The sequence below is a fragment of the Macrobrachium nipponense genome, chromosome 35 (genome assembly GCF_015104395.2).
Source record: "Macrobrachium nipponense isolate FS-2020 chromosome 35, ASM1510439v2, whole genome shotgun sequence".
Lineage (NCBI taxonomy): Eukaryota > Metazoa > Arthropoda > Malacostraca > Decapoda > Palaemonidae > Macrobrachium > Macrobrachium nipponense.
This window is the reverse complement of record NC_061096.1, coordinates 30,477,386-30,491,072: the sequence shown is the minus strand read 5'-3', so window position 1 is coordinate 30,491,072 and position 13,687 is coordinate 30,477,386. Positions and strand designations below refer to the sequence as shown.

Here is a 13,687-nt window from a genome sequence, read left to right as displayed (position 1 = left end):
TTAGGCAACATTACTTTTTTATGAAATTTGCCTGCAATTCATTTCAGCCGCCTACTTTTGAATCACTGCACAAAAATAGATCTGAGGTGATGAAACTTTTCGAAAATCTTATCAAAGCCATAAAATCTAAGTAACACTTATCAATTCATCGATAATCTAAAGTCGATGGTTTTTAATAATAGCAATCTTATTCCATTTCTTTTGTCATCTATATCAAAGCTTCTGGAGATGTCATTGATGACTAAAAGTGGGAAATATTACCATATCATGAAACAATAAGTGTTTTTTTAGAGTAGCATTCACTATTTCCGATAGATATTGATGTTTGACTCTTTTCTGGTGTCTTCAATAATGCAACAAAATGTCATTGTATGGCTTTTTGACTGTAGTTATTGATTATTACAACCCTACTTAATCTATAAGCCTACAACACATTTCAAAATGTGCATCTGGCCGACAAAAACAAAATGGTATGAACTACAGCAGTCCTATTGTTAGAAGCTACTTGCGTATATTTCAAAGTCTCGACTTCTTCGTTTTTTCAAGTAAAGTCATTCTCATCTGTTGCCTTTTTTTTTCTTGAACTGACAAGTACCTTACAGTAAAACACTTGCATCTTGCTGTCATCGCTGTAACTGTAACAACATCTGTAAGATTTGTACATTGACATTACTAGTGTCATTATTGATCGATGTTGGGTATATGGGAGAACTTGTCATTATATCAAAATAATCAGCTTGTATAAGACCCGCTGCATAAAATCTAAGAGGTTATACTATTATCATTTGTTGACACCCTGAGTTTCCAAAATTCTTTTTCTGGACAAGTTACTTTTCAAGTTTTCGGATTGAAAACAGAGCTTAGCAGGCCTGGTGTTCGGTTGGCTGGTTGAGATTTAGGCGGCTTTGCGTTGACCTCCCACGTTTGAAAGGAAGATGTCTGATAAAGACCTCCAGAATTTGCTTAACCAAAAGAGACGAGTGGGACTCTCGAAAGCCTTTTGTAAATATTGTACAACGTATATCAATATACACAGTTCCCAAATACCTGGGATTTTCTTCTATATTGTTACTACGATTATTGCTGGCGGTTCAGTGAAAACATTAATCCTTAAACCATTTTATCAATTACACAGTTCTAAATGAAATACATTTTCACAAAGCAAATGACACAATTAGCTCTGATGCAAATATCTCTGGATTTTCTTTCGAGGGAAAAAATATCACCTCGTTATTTCCAAGATGTTTCTGCTGATAGCACAGGTCAAGGACCCGATAATATTAAATACAGCTGCCCGATTGTTTTAACAGTATTTTCTTTCATTTTTTTATTATACATTTTTATTCATATTTATACTGTTCGTCCTACCTGACAGATGAAGAGCATGACGTAGCCAATGATCTTATGCCCTCCTCAGTTTAATGTTGAAGGTACTAAAATTCTGAGGACACTCCTACCTGCCCTCACAATTTATGATCCAACTGGGATAAACTTTTTAATCAGCATATCGGAGTTAAGTTATTTTAAATAACTTTGTTGTTACAGCCCTTTTATCAAATAATACATTATTGATTTGAAATTTCCCTGAGAAAGAAAAAGAATGCATAACTATACAGACAAATGTCAATAAATAAGCACAAAGAATTGATCAAAGTTTGATCAATGAAGGGGTTTAAAAGCAGTAGTAGCATTACCTTAAGCAACTAAACCTTGTAATGAAGACAGCCCCTGAGCCAATTTCGATTTCCAGGTTAACAAAAAAGCGCCATATGAGAGGACATAAAATCTCTCCGCTCAATCATAGAGCTCTAGGAGTGCAATAAATTATTTTCAACAAGTACTGATCACAGATGCTATGCCGCCTATATATATATATATATATATATATATATATATATATATATATATATATATGTATATATATATATATATATATATATATATATATATATGGCTAAAGCATTCAATCGAATCACTGAATCAAGTTTTCAACAGCGCATTTATTCTCAGGGGAAGGGACTCCCAGAAGGCTCTGTCCACGGCTCTGGCGTCCTCTTCCATCTGCAGAGGAAGCTCTGATGTTAGTATCAGTTTCCTCATGTCTTTCCCATTGGTCTTCTCCCAAGTGAATCCCAAGGAGTCGTCAGGTGTGGGGTTCCTGAATTGGAGAAAAACATGAAAAACTATTTGTACTCCAGACTTGAGACGTACTGAAAAATGTTTGCCGTGTGTTTCCATTTTTAGCAATCTTTTACCAAGCCGACAGAGCTTTTTTACTCTTACTGTTTGTTGCTATTCCAGTCCCTTATAAACGGATGTCAGATGTATTCAATTAATGATGAATTAAATGCATGATCCAATTTCATACGAGATGTACTCCGTCGTAAGTTAAATATTAGGCTTTTTAATACCTCATATGCCGAATATTCAAAACCCAATGTCATGCATTACACACAAAAAATTATCATTTCAACCTTCAATGGTTAAATTCTAACCAATTTTGATATTGGTGTCCTTAACGATTACTGCTTTGTTATACTGTTGCCGGATATCCATTAGGAAAACTCGATGGACTAATAATTTAAAGGGACACATATCACTTTTATGAATATATAAACTGATAGCAGACATAGGCCTCTAGTAAAAAAACTGCTTCTGAATATATCTCACAGCTTTAAGTTTAAACTAAACATACACAAAAAATATCATGTGCAGGACATGCCAGGCAATTAGGCAGAGTTGATGATGCAATGGGGTATGTTTCGTGACATCTTGACCGTAATATCTGACCACTCTAACGAGTCGTCTTTGGGCAAGGACCCGTGCTGGCACAAAGCCTTTTTAATTACTGACTACCAACTTAACAAGTAGCATAAAAATAGTTCGTGCATCAACTGTCACGACCGGCAGTACAAATCCACTATGCAACTGCGTCAATACAATCAAGTGATACTACTCATCAAGCCGACAAAATAACTCATTCAAACTCAGAATAAAATTACTGAAAGGAACTAAAACGCGGGAATGCTCACCTCGTTTTGGCGAAGTTTGTCCACATCTTCAAGTACAATTCACTAACGAGTACGTCTTCTGCAGTGGACGGAGTACCGAAGAACCCAGGATGGAAAATGTAATTCAGTTCATCTCCATGGCAAATCCCTGGAGAAGGAGAAGTTGGGTTAGTTCTTCTTTTTCTTTTATATTGCATCAATCTTTACTGTTACAAGAACTTACTGGGAGACTTAAAATTTACTTAATTAATCGCATTACTCTATTTATACTTTCGCTTGTTCACACATTTCATTTGACTCTTTTACTTAATGATACTGCTTGTCTTCACATTGTTCTCTTAACAGCGCAACGTAAACTAAATTCCTTTAATCTTTCAGAGAGAGAGAGAGAGAGAGAGAGAGAGAGAGAGAGAGAGAGAGAGAGAGAGAGAGGAACTATCTTCCTAATGAACAGAGACAATATGTTCAGTGAAGGAGACCAAACTAAAATAAAAAATCAAATAAGTTTTTAAAAACTTACATCGAGATCTCAGGCTGTCATCCAGCCCCGGGAAGAAGTTAAGAACGCTGTTTTCACCCTTGTGTCTGAGTTCCCACCTGTAAACCTCATCATCATCTCCCATCATTTGCGTCAGCCAGTCAAGTGGCATGTTGAATAGTCGGTCGCCGTATAGCTACTTCGGACAAAGAGTACATGTTGAATAGTCGGTCGCCGTATAGCTATTTCGGACAAAGAGTCACATTAGTGAATAAAAGGAATGGATACTTATGTCGGGTAATCTGGCACCATTAGAACATTATATTGGAAGTGGGTTTTTCAAGTTATATTAAACTGTAGTGAATAAGTGTAGCAAGAACTCGAAAAGCTATTATGGTTATATATATATATTATATATATAATATATATATATATATATATATATATATAATATATATTCATATATATATATATATATATATATATATATATATATATATAAAACCTTTCCAGGCGTTACCTTTGTTGCATTGTCAGCATTTTTATACTCAAAATTGACGCCTCCGAGATAGTAATCGTATACGACTGTAGAAGTGTTGATGGGGTCTTCATCAGGGTGGAGTTCCAAGCTAGGAGGTCCATATTTGTCGAAATGTTTCACCAGTTCTTTGATTATAGCTTTATCCCAGTACATTTCTGAAAAGTAAAACAATGATTATCCGTACCAGTTTACAATAACAATAATAAGTGTTCGATATTATATCAGCATTGCAGATTATGACAACAGTAAGAGCGAAACGAAACAGCAACAAAACAATAAAAACAATTGAAATCCTCACTTTAAAGTACTTGAAGAAACTGAAATAGGCGAATTTACAAATAAAATTCTCTAAATACCTGCATTTCCACATACTGAATGATCTTTATTTCGTCAAAACCAAGATCTAGATTAAGCCAAAACAACCTTGAATAACGAAAAGAACTGGCTTTGTCTTGTCTTCCAAAGGGTCAATGGTTTGCACTGAGGCTCGAGAAACAAACAGAATAATTGACGGTCAACATTTCACTGCATCGAGAGCTTATTAGACCTATCATTTCATAAAACTAATTTGCGCAATAAGTAAGCCTTATCAAAAATTGCCTGTTATTACTCATTAACCGTAATATGCACACACTCTTATTTAGCAAACTAAATATGGTAGTTCAACTTGTAGTCGAACTTCCGCAGAACAAAAACGACTATGTGTGAAAAAATAAGACTTAAAACGATCAAAGAGATGAATGTACTGTTGTTACGTTGTTGCTGTCATGAATGCACCATTGTTGTTGTTTTCACTGTTATTGCTGTTGTTTCTTCCCTGGGATCATAATACCTCCTGAAACCAGGGATCCTTCATCTCTGTTGATGCCCATCATGATGGGCACGTGATGGTATCGCCCCTCCTTGACTAGCTGAACGGGGTCGGCAGGAATGAAATCTCCATCCACACGAGGAGCGAAATAGAAGGGCTGGAAATTGAAATCCTGAAAGGGAGAGAAAAAAATTAGTGATAATACGAAGAAAGTTTTCCTGTTTTTCTTCCACCATTCCCTCAAAGATGTCCCAACTGACAAATGATTGAATCGGTCATATTTCCAAAGGTTTCCTTCGCTTACAAAATAGTTATATCCCCTTATTTTAGAATTTCGGCCCTTTGAATTCAGGTTTTGTCCGTTGCAGGTAAACAACTTGCACTGCACAGAATGCATGATTTAAAGAATTACTAAAAAATACAGTATTCCTTATACGAAGCCAGTACTTTTAGATAAACATAAAAGTGAAGAAACTGAAATACGTGTTATACAGGCATCTTCTAACTTCTTGTAGTTCAAAAGATTAAATTACTGTTAGGTTACTTACAATGAACTGCGCGTACATCTCATCAATAAGTCTGAAGTATGGTTCTTGCAGACATGCAATCATCTCATCGCTGGACTCAGTTGGACAGTGAAAGCTGCAGCCATAAACGAAACTTTAATTCTTACAATGTAATGCTTATGGACTGAAGTCACATAGATAGTCAAAACAAAATTAAGTTTATGACCTATGCAGTTAGGCTGCAATTTATGGTTGATTTGGAGATGACAGAAAATCACAAAACTGACAATATTAACTAGTCAGCTTAATGACAATGTTACTCTTTCATTTAAAATTATTGTGTTAATTGAAAAAAAAACACAAAATCACTGTGTAACGTGTTTACTTCTAAGTATTTACATTTAATTTTACTCCACACAAATACTTAGAAGTAAACACGTTACACAGTGATTTTGTGGGTTTCTTTTTCAATCTTCAGAAGAAAACTGAAAGAAGTTTTTGTTTGGTTCATTATTGTGTTAATTAACAAAGAAATTCAGAAGAAAACTGAAAGAAGTTTTTGTTGGTTACATTATTGGTTGGTTAATTAACAGAAAAATTATGTTTTTTAATTAATTAAACAAAGAAATTCATAGTATGAAATAGATAATAAACGGTGAAGCAATGTGTTACAGCAGAAAAAAAAATTAACGCCATTTCGAAAGCAGCATTGCACTTATTCAAGCAATTGTTGCGTCTCACATTTTCCTTATATAGAATTTCTAAAATGGCACGAAGTCCCATATGCTTAGTTTCCTATTGTAGTCCCATAAGCTTAGTTAAGCTTAGTTTCTTATTGGAGTCCCATAAGCTTAGTTAAGCTTAGTTTCCTATTGAAGTCCCATAAGCACATTGACGTACCTCTTTGCAATGTCCTCAGCAGCCCTCCTGAAGTTCCTTCCTCTACTCCATGGGGCAAATGCAGATCCGCTTTGCATAATAGCACCGCTGAAGAGACCTTTGAAAAAAAAAATAAAATAAACTGAACGAATAGGTATCTGACATAAACTGGTACCGAAACTTGCCATAGATCATTAAAGTAGGGAAGAAAAGAAATTTGGAGACAATTTGGCCCTGAAGGCTAAAGAGCAAAACTATAATTCACCGAGAAGGTCAAAGTACACTATCAATACCAACATCTCCAAAATGACAGCATTGCCCTTTAGAGATACAAAGCTATCCATAGTATAATTCAACAGCTTTCTAACTCAAGGGATGCAGTTATACGAGTACGCATAAAGCAGACATTTCACATGTAGCTGTAAAGCTAGTTTATAATCCATCACTAATTGATCATTTGTCACTTTTATTTACAGTCTAGATTACTACTTTCATTAATCAATATTTTCACTTATATTGCCGTTGAAGGATTTACTCCTTGAAAAGAAAAGTAGCATCATCATAGTGCATTATTGTTTAACGTACCAGCTGATGACGGTGATAAGAGCTGATAATGGACCGAAGCAGCTCCGGCGCTCTCTCCAAAAATGGTGATCCTGTGAAAGAATGAAAACAGTCGCCTGTAAGTCCTTTCATTTCTGAAAATTCTGTTGGGAAAACACTAGATTGCACTGCTTTAACTTTAAAATAATAGAAAGAACATTGCTGCTTGGTTATATGTGGCAAATACGACTATCCTTTCATTGGGGGTTAACTACTTTGAGGTACACCAGACTGTGGCGAGGATCCAGTAGGTCAGATTAGGACTTGAAGGGTAACATCAAAACTTAGATTATAATTCCCACTAAATTTTGAATTACTTGTCTTTTGATCTCGAAAAATTTGGTCAAATTTGGTAGAGACTTCGTTCTTGTTAATTATTAAAAACTAAGTTTAAATGCTTTGTCTTCAATTCAATTAAAGCTTAGATATCACCCTTTGGATATACATGACAGTCATGACATAATTCTTGATACTATCTGGCTAATTAAACAAAAAAAAAATTCCGCAGAAAATTTAGAGTTGAAAAAAAATTACAAAACTCACTGCTGTAGACTTCGTTAGCATATGATAATAATTTTCACTACAATTAAGAAATCACATATCACCATTCAAAACTTTATAACAGATTTCTGAAGGTGACAGTTCAATATCGAAAATCAGACATCGCATTGAAAAAAAAATGTAACACAGATCTACGAGGGTGACATCTTAATACTAAACTGTACTGAAAGCAATTAAAACCCAATTTTGAAGAAAGGAGTAAAAATTCACACAATTTCGTTGTCTTGAAAATGTCCTAGGATTTTTCAACTTTTTATAAATTGTGGTTTTACTGTTTGTCTAAAAGACTGACCTCTTCCTGTCGCCACCGAAAGCCTCAATGTTCTCGTTAACCCAGCGGAGGGCAAGCGTCTGGTCTTTCATGCCCATGTTACCAGGAGCAGCGTCGTCTTCGGTAGAAAGGAACCCTGTGAACATTTGAAGAAGCTATGAAAACGATTGATAATTACAGCATCAAGCTATCTTTGGCAATTAGATCTTAACATCTTGGCATGGTAAACACTCTACATTTTATGTATACTCGATAAATGGACAAGTTTGTACCTTGACAACGATGCACTTTCCTTTAATTTAAACACGAGATATCCAGACTTTTCAGGTGTCTTCTTTCTTTTAGATATATGTATGAAATTGTTCTTACCATTGGAAAATAAATAATGCTAAGCATTCAGCAAAGATTAATGTACACATATTCATACCTGTTGTTTTTGCCTGCATTTCAATGCCCAAAAGACAATGAAAAACTATTGCGCGAGTGCTACATGTCATAATATATAACATGACTTTCTTTTTTTGAAAAACTGAAAATAAATAGTATGAGACAAGTATTTTTGTTCGGTTTATAAAAGGTGTATCTTCAAACAAACAACAATACACAATAAAATGTACATAACAGAAGGAAGTAACCTAAAAAAAAAGAAAGAAAAAAAAAGACCCTGTCTCAGAAAGCGGTTTGTAAAACTTATGGTAGTGAGTCTAGTCAGGTCTGGTCAAGTCATGTCCCTTCAGTGATGAGAAAAGAATAGCATATTATATCTGCTAAAGCTTGGGAGGCCACTTATTATGCGCACGAGCCCCTGTCGCTGGGGAAGACGAGTTGAGGAGGTCTAGCTTCAAGGTTGAAAGTCAAGAAGAGTTATTTTTATATCTTAAAATAAAAAGTAGAAGTCGCGTGCCAGCAAGAATGAATAATAACAGGAATTAAAAGCCAACACGTTGAAAGTAAGTCAACGCATCTACATTAAAAGCCCACCTAAGACTCCAAGTCGGTAGTCGATTGTAACCAAGATGACTCCATGTCTCAAGAGAGGATGAACTCCCCGGTAGGAACTAGCGCCGCCTACAACAAAGGCGCCGCCGTGAATGAAGAACATCACTGGCAAAGGGTTCTGCCCATCGATGCTGTTCTGTAAGTGAAGGAGGAAAGTTGTTAAAACTCGTGTCAACATGGTAATTGAAGAGAGGTTTGTTCGTTAATAAAACAATGATGAATGACAGAACTTTTTATCTTTACTCAAGGAAAGCAAGTTATCACTATATTTCATTGACCGCTTTACATTTCTCTTTAAATAATCGAAGCATATAACTGTAACCAAAACAAAAACAAAAATATGTTTTTAACAAACAAACCTGGAATCTACTGATGTCAATGAAATAGAGCATATGTTCATTTATATATAAAACACACTATATAAATTATAAATATATATACTACAGATTTTGAATTTAGCAACACAAAGGTCAAGTGAATAAGCAAAGCACATTTGATCCACAACTCTGCAAGAGAACATGAATATAAACACGTTAACTGTAATCTCACATAGCCACGGCAACGATCACACTGCGTTAAAAAAAAAAAAAAATCGCACAATTCGTGTACATGCGATAGGAAGACAAAAATACTTCATTACTCAAACACCAAGCGAGGTTACGTTAAGGTGTTTGAGTAATGAAACATTTTTTGCATCTGATGCTATTCCGATTTGACCGAAAGTATAAAGCGTTTGACAGTTGCACATACGCCATTGCTATTCGTCCGCAATCTGCCCTAAAGATGAGGGTCCGTATTTGCACTCGTTATCCTTTGACCCCAATAAAAAAAAAATATTTATATAATATATATATATATATATATATATATATATATATATACTATATATACTATATATATATATATATATATATATATATATATATATATATATATATATATATATATAACCAAATAAAATGCGTTCATTGTAACACAATGTTTAAGTAAGATGTCGTCATTTTACATTCTCATCCGCTACTAAGGGGGTGGGGGGCGTCTTTCAATTTCAGTTTCATCTGCCACAGAATTACTCAGACAAGCCATGGGAAGTCATTTCATCTTGAAACACCCCTTCGTTGCCCTCACTTACACAAACAACATGAGTACAAATTACAAATGAACATACAGGGTACAAACATACCGGACTGATTTGTTTTCACTCGTCCCGCTGATGACGCATTAAAGAGCAACACGCACAATCACACCCGCTCACACCCACCCACGAGGGAAAACTCTGCTTTCATTTGCTTTTGGAAAATCTGAAATCGAGCTGAATATCTCTTACAATCATCTTCAAAATGTGCTCTTAAAGTCTGTCATTTTCCTCCACATTAATTTACCTGTTTGAGTAAGGTTTTGTCTCTATAATTCTAAAAATATACGTAAATCATGTAATTATATGGAACTTTATATGAATACAGATTTTAATTTGAATTTGAATTTAACAACTCTTCTATTGCAAAATATTACCCCGATAAGAGATCTTTTATAATTGGAAAAAATTTAAACTGGAGAAGCTACGATCTCTAAAATTCTCTAAAAACAACGCTAGCATCTTTAACATGCGTCCATTAAAAAGTAGACACAATGTTGATGGTAATTGGAAAATACATTTGCATGGGATTTTCCAGAGACTACTTGTCAAAATAAAACCGTATGATCACTGAAATCTTATTTTCTCCAGAATTGATTTCTTTTGATCGACATGTAATCAGTCATTACAACACTCAATACATAGTTCCCATGTAGTCTGAACAATAATTCACTATAAATTTCAACAACATTAATTGTCTCAGAGTTAATGGAGCAATATATAAACAGCAATGGTTAACAGAAGGAAAGAAAGTTATTAAAGTTTTAATTCATGCCAGGATCTCTGAAATATGATAATAAACAGACAATTTATATAGGTAAAGGAAAATTAGTGTCGCTGTCAACCATGCTTGCACTTCCAAATTGCTACTTGTCAAAACTTGTAGTGAAAATTATTAAAAAGCAGGAAAAAATAATATGTCAAGTATTACCTGAATGTTTACATCGTTTAGAGAAACGTTCATCACTGAAAGACCTTGAACTGAAGTGGGGCAGAACAGTGGAAAATGAAAAAACTACCTTATTATTGTCATTAAAAATGAAGAGTTGTGAGACGGCAACTCATTTATACTCTGAGTACACGGTATATCTGAAGGACGCAAGTTGTGAGATGTACCGTCAGTCAAATTCGAGCATACAGCAAACACAACAACGACAGCAAAACACCAATAATTTATAGGTAAGACTTACAAGCGGAGAGTATATGTTGAGGTAAAGACAATCTTCATTGCCCATGAAGACAAGCTGAGGGCAGGGTGGTGTGGCAGCTGTGGCATAGAGATATCCACCCCACGGATCGGACGGTTCAGGATCCTGTGCATGCGCATCGAAAAGACTATTAGGAAACCGTAAGCAGATGTTCTTGATCATTGAATTTACTCTTTATGGCCATATAATTACACGAATCATAATATATATATATATATATATATATATATATATATATATATATATATATATATATATAGATATATATAGATATATAGATAATCTATATATATAGATATAGATATATCTTTATATCTATATATATATATATATATATATATATATATATATATATATATACATACATACATTATTTAATCTAAGAATGAAATGAACACGAAGGTTTTAATTGTATTAATGGGAAATCTAGCTAAGATTAAAAAGACGAACCCTTACAATAAAGATATCATCCTGGAGTGAGTCAGTTCAGATGTATGTCCTGAGAACACCATCCCTATCAGTCCCTGACATAATAAGATATAACAGTTCACCTGTGCTGACCTAATCTTAGATTTACCTTGAACCTCCTCTTTCCCGTTGGTGGCTTAGCGAAGGGAATCCCTTGGAAAGAAAGGTACGAGTAACCAGACTGGGTTTTCACTTGTCCGACGATCTTTCCTTGAGCAACTTCCACAGTGACATGTTCACCTTCGCTGTAAATTCTTTCCGCCTCCTCAAGTACTGTATGGGATGAGCCAGTAGTCGTGACGACAGGCGCCGCCAGGCACAATAAAAGGATGCTGTACACTGGAAGAGAATAGCAAACACTTCAATCAAAGGACCCCATGTACGAGAAGTAGAAGAACCCTACATTATGAGCATATTTAATTCGAGTCTCCAGGATTGTATAAATAGCTGTAGCAACTGTTATATTATCTTCTAATGTTGGAAGCGTTAGAGCTGAGGTCCTTGATTATAGCAAGCTACCAGAGATCCTTAAGTCATTCAACCCTATAAAATAAAGGAAGGTAAGGACGCATCATAGTTTTCGAGATGAAATATAACAGTACATTTTCATAAAACTTCTCAAAAAAAATATGTTCATCACAATTAATGGCTCAATTGACAATCCTTAACTTATCTCTTCAGTAAGCATGTATGCAAAAACTTCATCAGTTTCTAATACTATTCAGCAAAATGTGGATGGTTACCTTAGTGACTGCATTATAAATACAAACAGAGAAACATGCAAAACTACCAGTTGACAATCTGCCGTTTAACATGCAGAAAAGATACTGAGATGGAAACAATATGAAAAAAAAAAAGTGAAAAAGAACAGAATCTGGTATGAGGCAATGCTCTTTGATGAAGTAATTAGTAAATCCACCTCACTTCTATAGCAATACCGTATCATGGGAATTGAAGTTACAGACAATTAAGAAAATATCCCCCTCACTAGATCTATAGCATCCGATCATGGGAATTGAAGTTACAGACAATTAAGAAAAATAGTCTTTGTGACAGAATCACAAAAGTAAATCAAATTCATAAAACCAAGACGACACTGACTAATAAAAGAATGAAAACAACGCAATTTCCTGTTCTTTTGTAAGAAAAAATAAAAAAACGAATATGAGATACGTGTTTCACTGGTTTGCTGTCCAGATCCAAAGAAGAGAGAGAGAGAGAGAGAGAGAGAGAGAGAGAGAGAGAGAGAGAGAGAGAGAAATGACGTTTCTGGTTAAAGAATACATAAATGATAAGGATTGTGGTTAGAGAAATAGAGAGAGAAAAAAAAGTCACGTTTAACCGAAAATTAACAGAAATACGTCAAAGGCAATACTTTGTGCCAACATTCGAATAACGATGACAAGCCAGTTATCAGTGAAGTCGTTTCCCTCAAAATATATCACGAACCCGTTTATTTAATGGCGTGCCTTTGCAAGTTGCAAGGATATAAACGTCTCACTGATGAAGACAACTCGTGACTCATCCTTTTTCTCTCTTTTCTTCTCGTGATACACAGGTAACATGAAAGTGTGTATACGTAGTACATACGTACACTCGTGTATACACTATATATATATATATATATATTATATATATATATATATATTTATTATATATATATATATATATATATATATATATATATATATATATATATATATCCATTCAGGAAATCGCAGACAACCACATCAGAAGAAACATTTATTTGAGACGTTTCGCACATACAATGTGCATCTTCAGTCAGTCAGATAAAAAAAAAAACACATACATATTAACATTAAATAAGAGCAGGATTCTCAATATAGTAAAAAAAAATACAAGACTAAAATTAACGTAAAATTGACAGAATCCTGCTCTTATTTAATGTTGATATGTACATGTTTTTATCTCAACAGACTGAAGATGCACATTGTATGTGCGAAACGTCTCAAATAAATGTTTCTTCTGATGTGGTTGTCTGCGATTTTCCTGAATGGATGTATGTGATCATACCTCATAGCTATATATATATATAGAATATATATATATCCTATATATATATATATACATATATATGATATATATATAGATATCTATATTATATATATAGTTATATATACATATATATTATTAGATAATATATATATATATATATATTATAGTGTATGCATGTGCATATGTGCATGTATGTACGT

At 34.3% G+C, this 13,687-nt stretch overlaps 1 protein-coding gene across 1 annotated transcript in view; it reads right to left on the bottom strand.

Annotated features, from left to right (window-relative positions):
* Nucleotides 1-1,109: 1,109 nt before the first annotated feature.
* LOC135208544 (juvenile hormone esterase-like) overlaps nucleotides 1,110-13,687 on the bottom strand; it is a 13,097-nt gene continuing 519 nt past the window's right edge. Inside the window, exons 2-13 of the mRNA XM_064240848.1 lie at nucleotides 11,581-11,810; nucleotides 10,986-11,108; nucleotides 8,643-8,796; nucleotides 7,683-7,797; nucleotides 6,812-6,882; nucleotides 6,248-6,344; nucleotides 5,390-5,483; nucleotides 4,863-5,013; nucleotides 4,010-4,185; nucleotides 3,532-3,685; nucleotides 3,033-3,159; nucleotides 1,110-2,158 (exon numbers count right to left, since the gene is read on the bottom strand). Coding sequence (XP_064096918.1) covers nucleotides 1,981-2,158; nucleotides 3,033-3,159; nucleotides 3,532-3,685; nucleotides 4,010-4,185; nucleotides 4,863-5,013; nucleotides 5,390-5,483; nucleotides 6,248-6,344; nucleotides 6,812-6,882; nucleotides 7,683-7,797; nucleotides 8,643-8,796; nucleotides 10,986-11,108; nucleotides 11,581-11,810 — 1,670 coding nt within the window. The 3' untranslated portion in view covers nucleotides 1,110-1,980. The remainder of the gene's footprint in view (nucleotides 2,159-3,032; nucleotides 3,160-3,531; nucleotides 3,686-4,009; nucleotides 4,186-4,862; nucleotides 5,014-5,389; nucleotides 5,484-6,247; nucleotides 6,345-6,811; nucleotides 6,883-7,682; nucleotides 7,798-8,642; nucleotides 8,797-10,985; nucleotides 11,109-11,580; nucleotides 11,811-13,687) is intronic.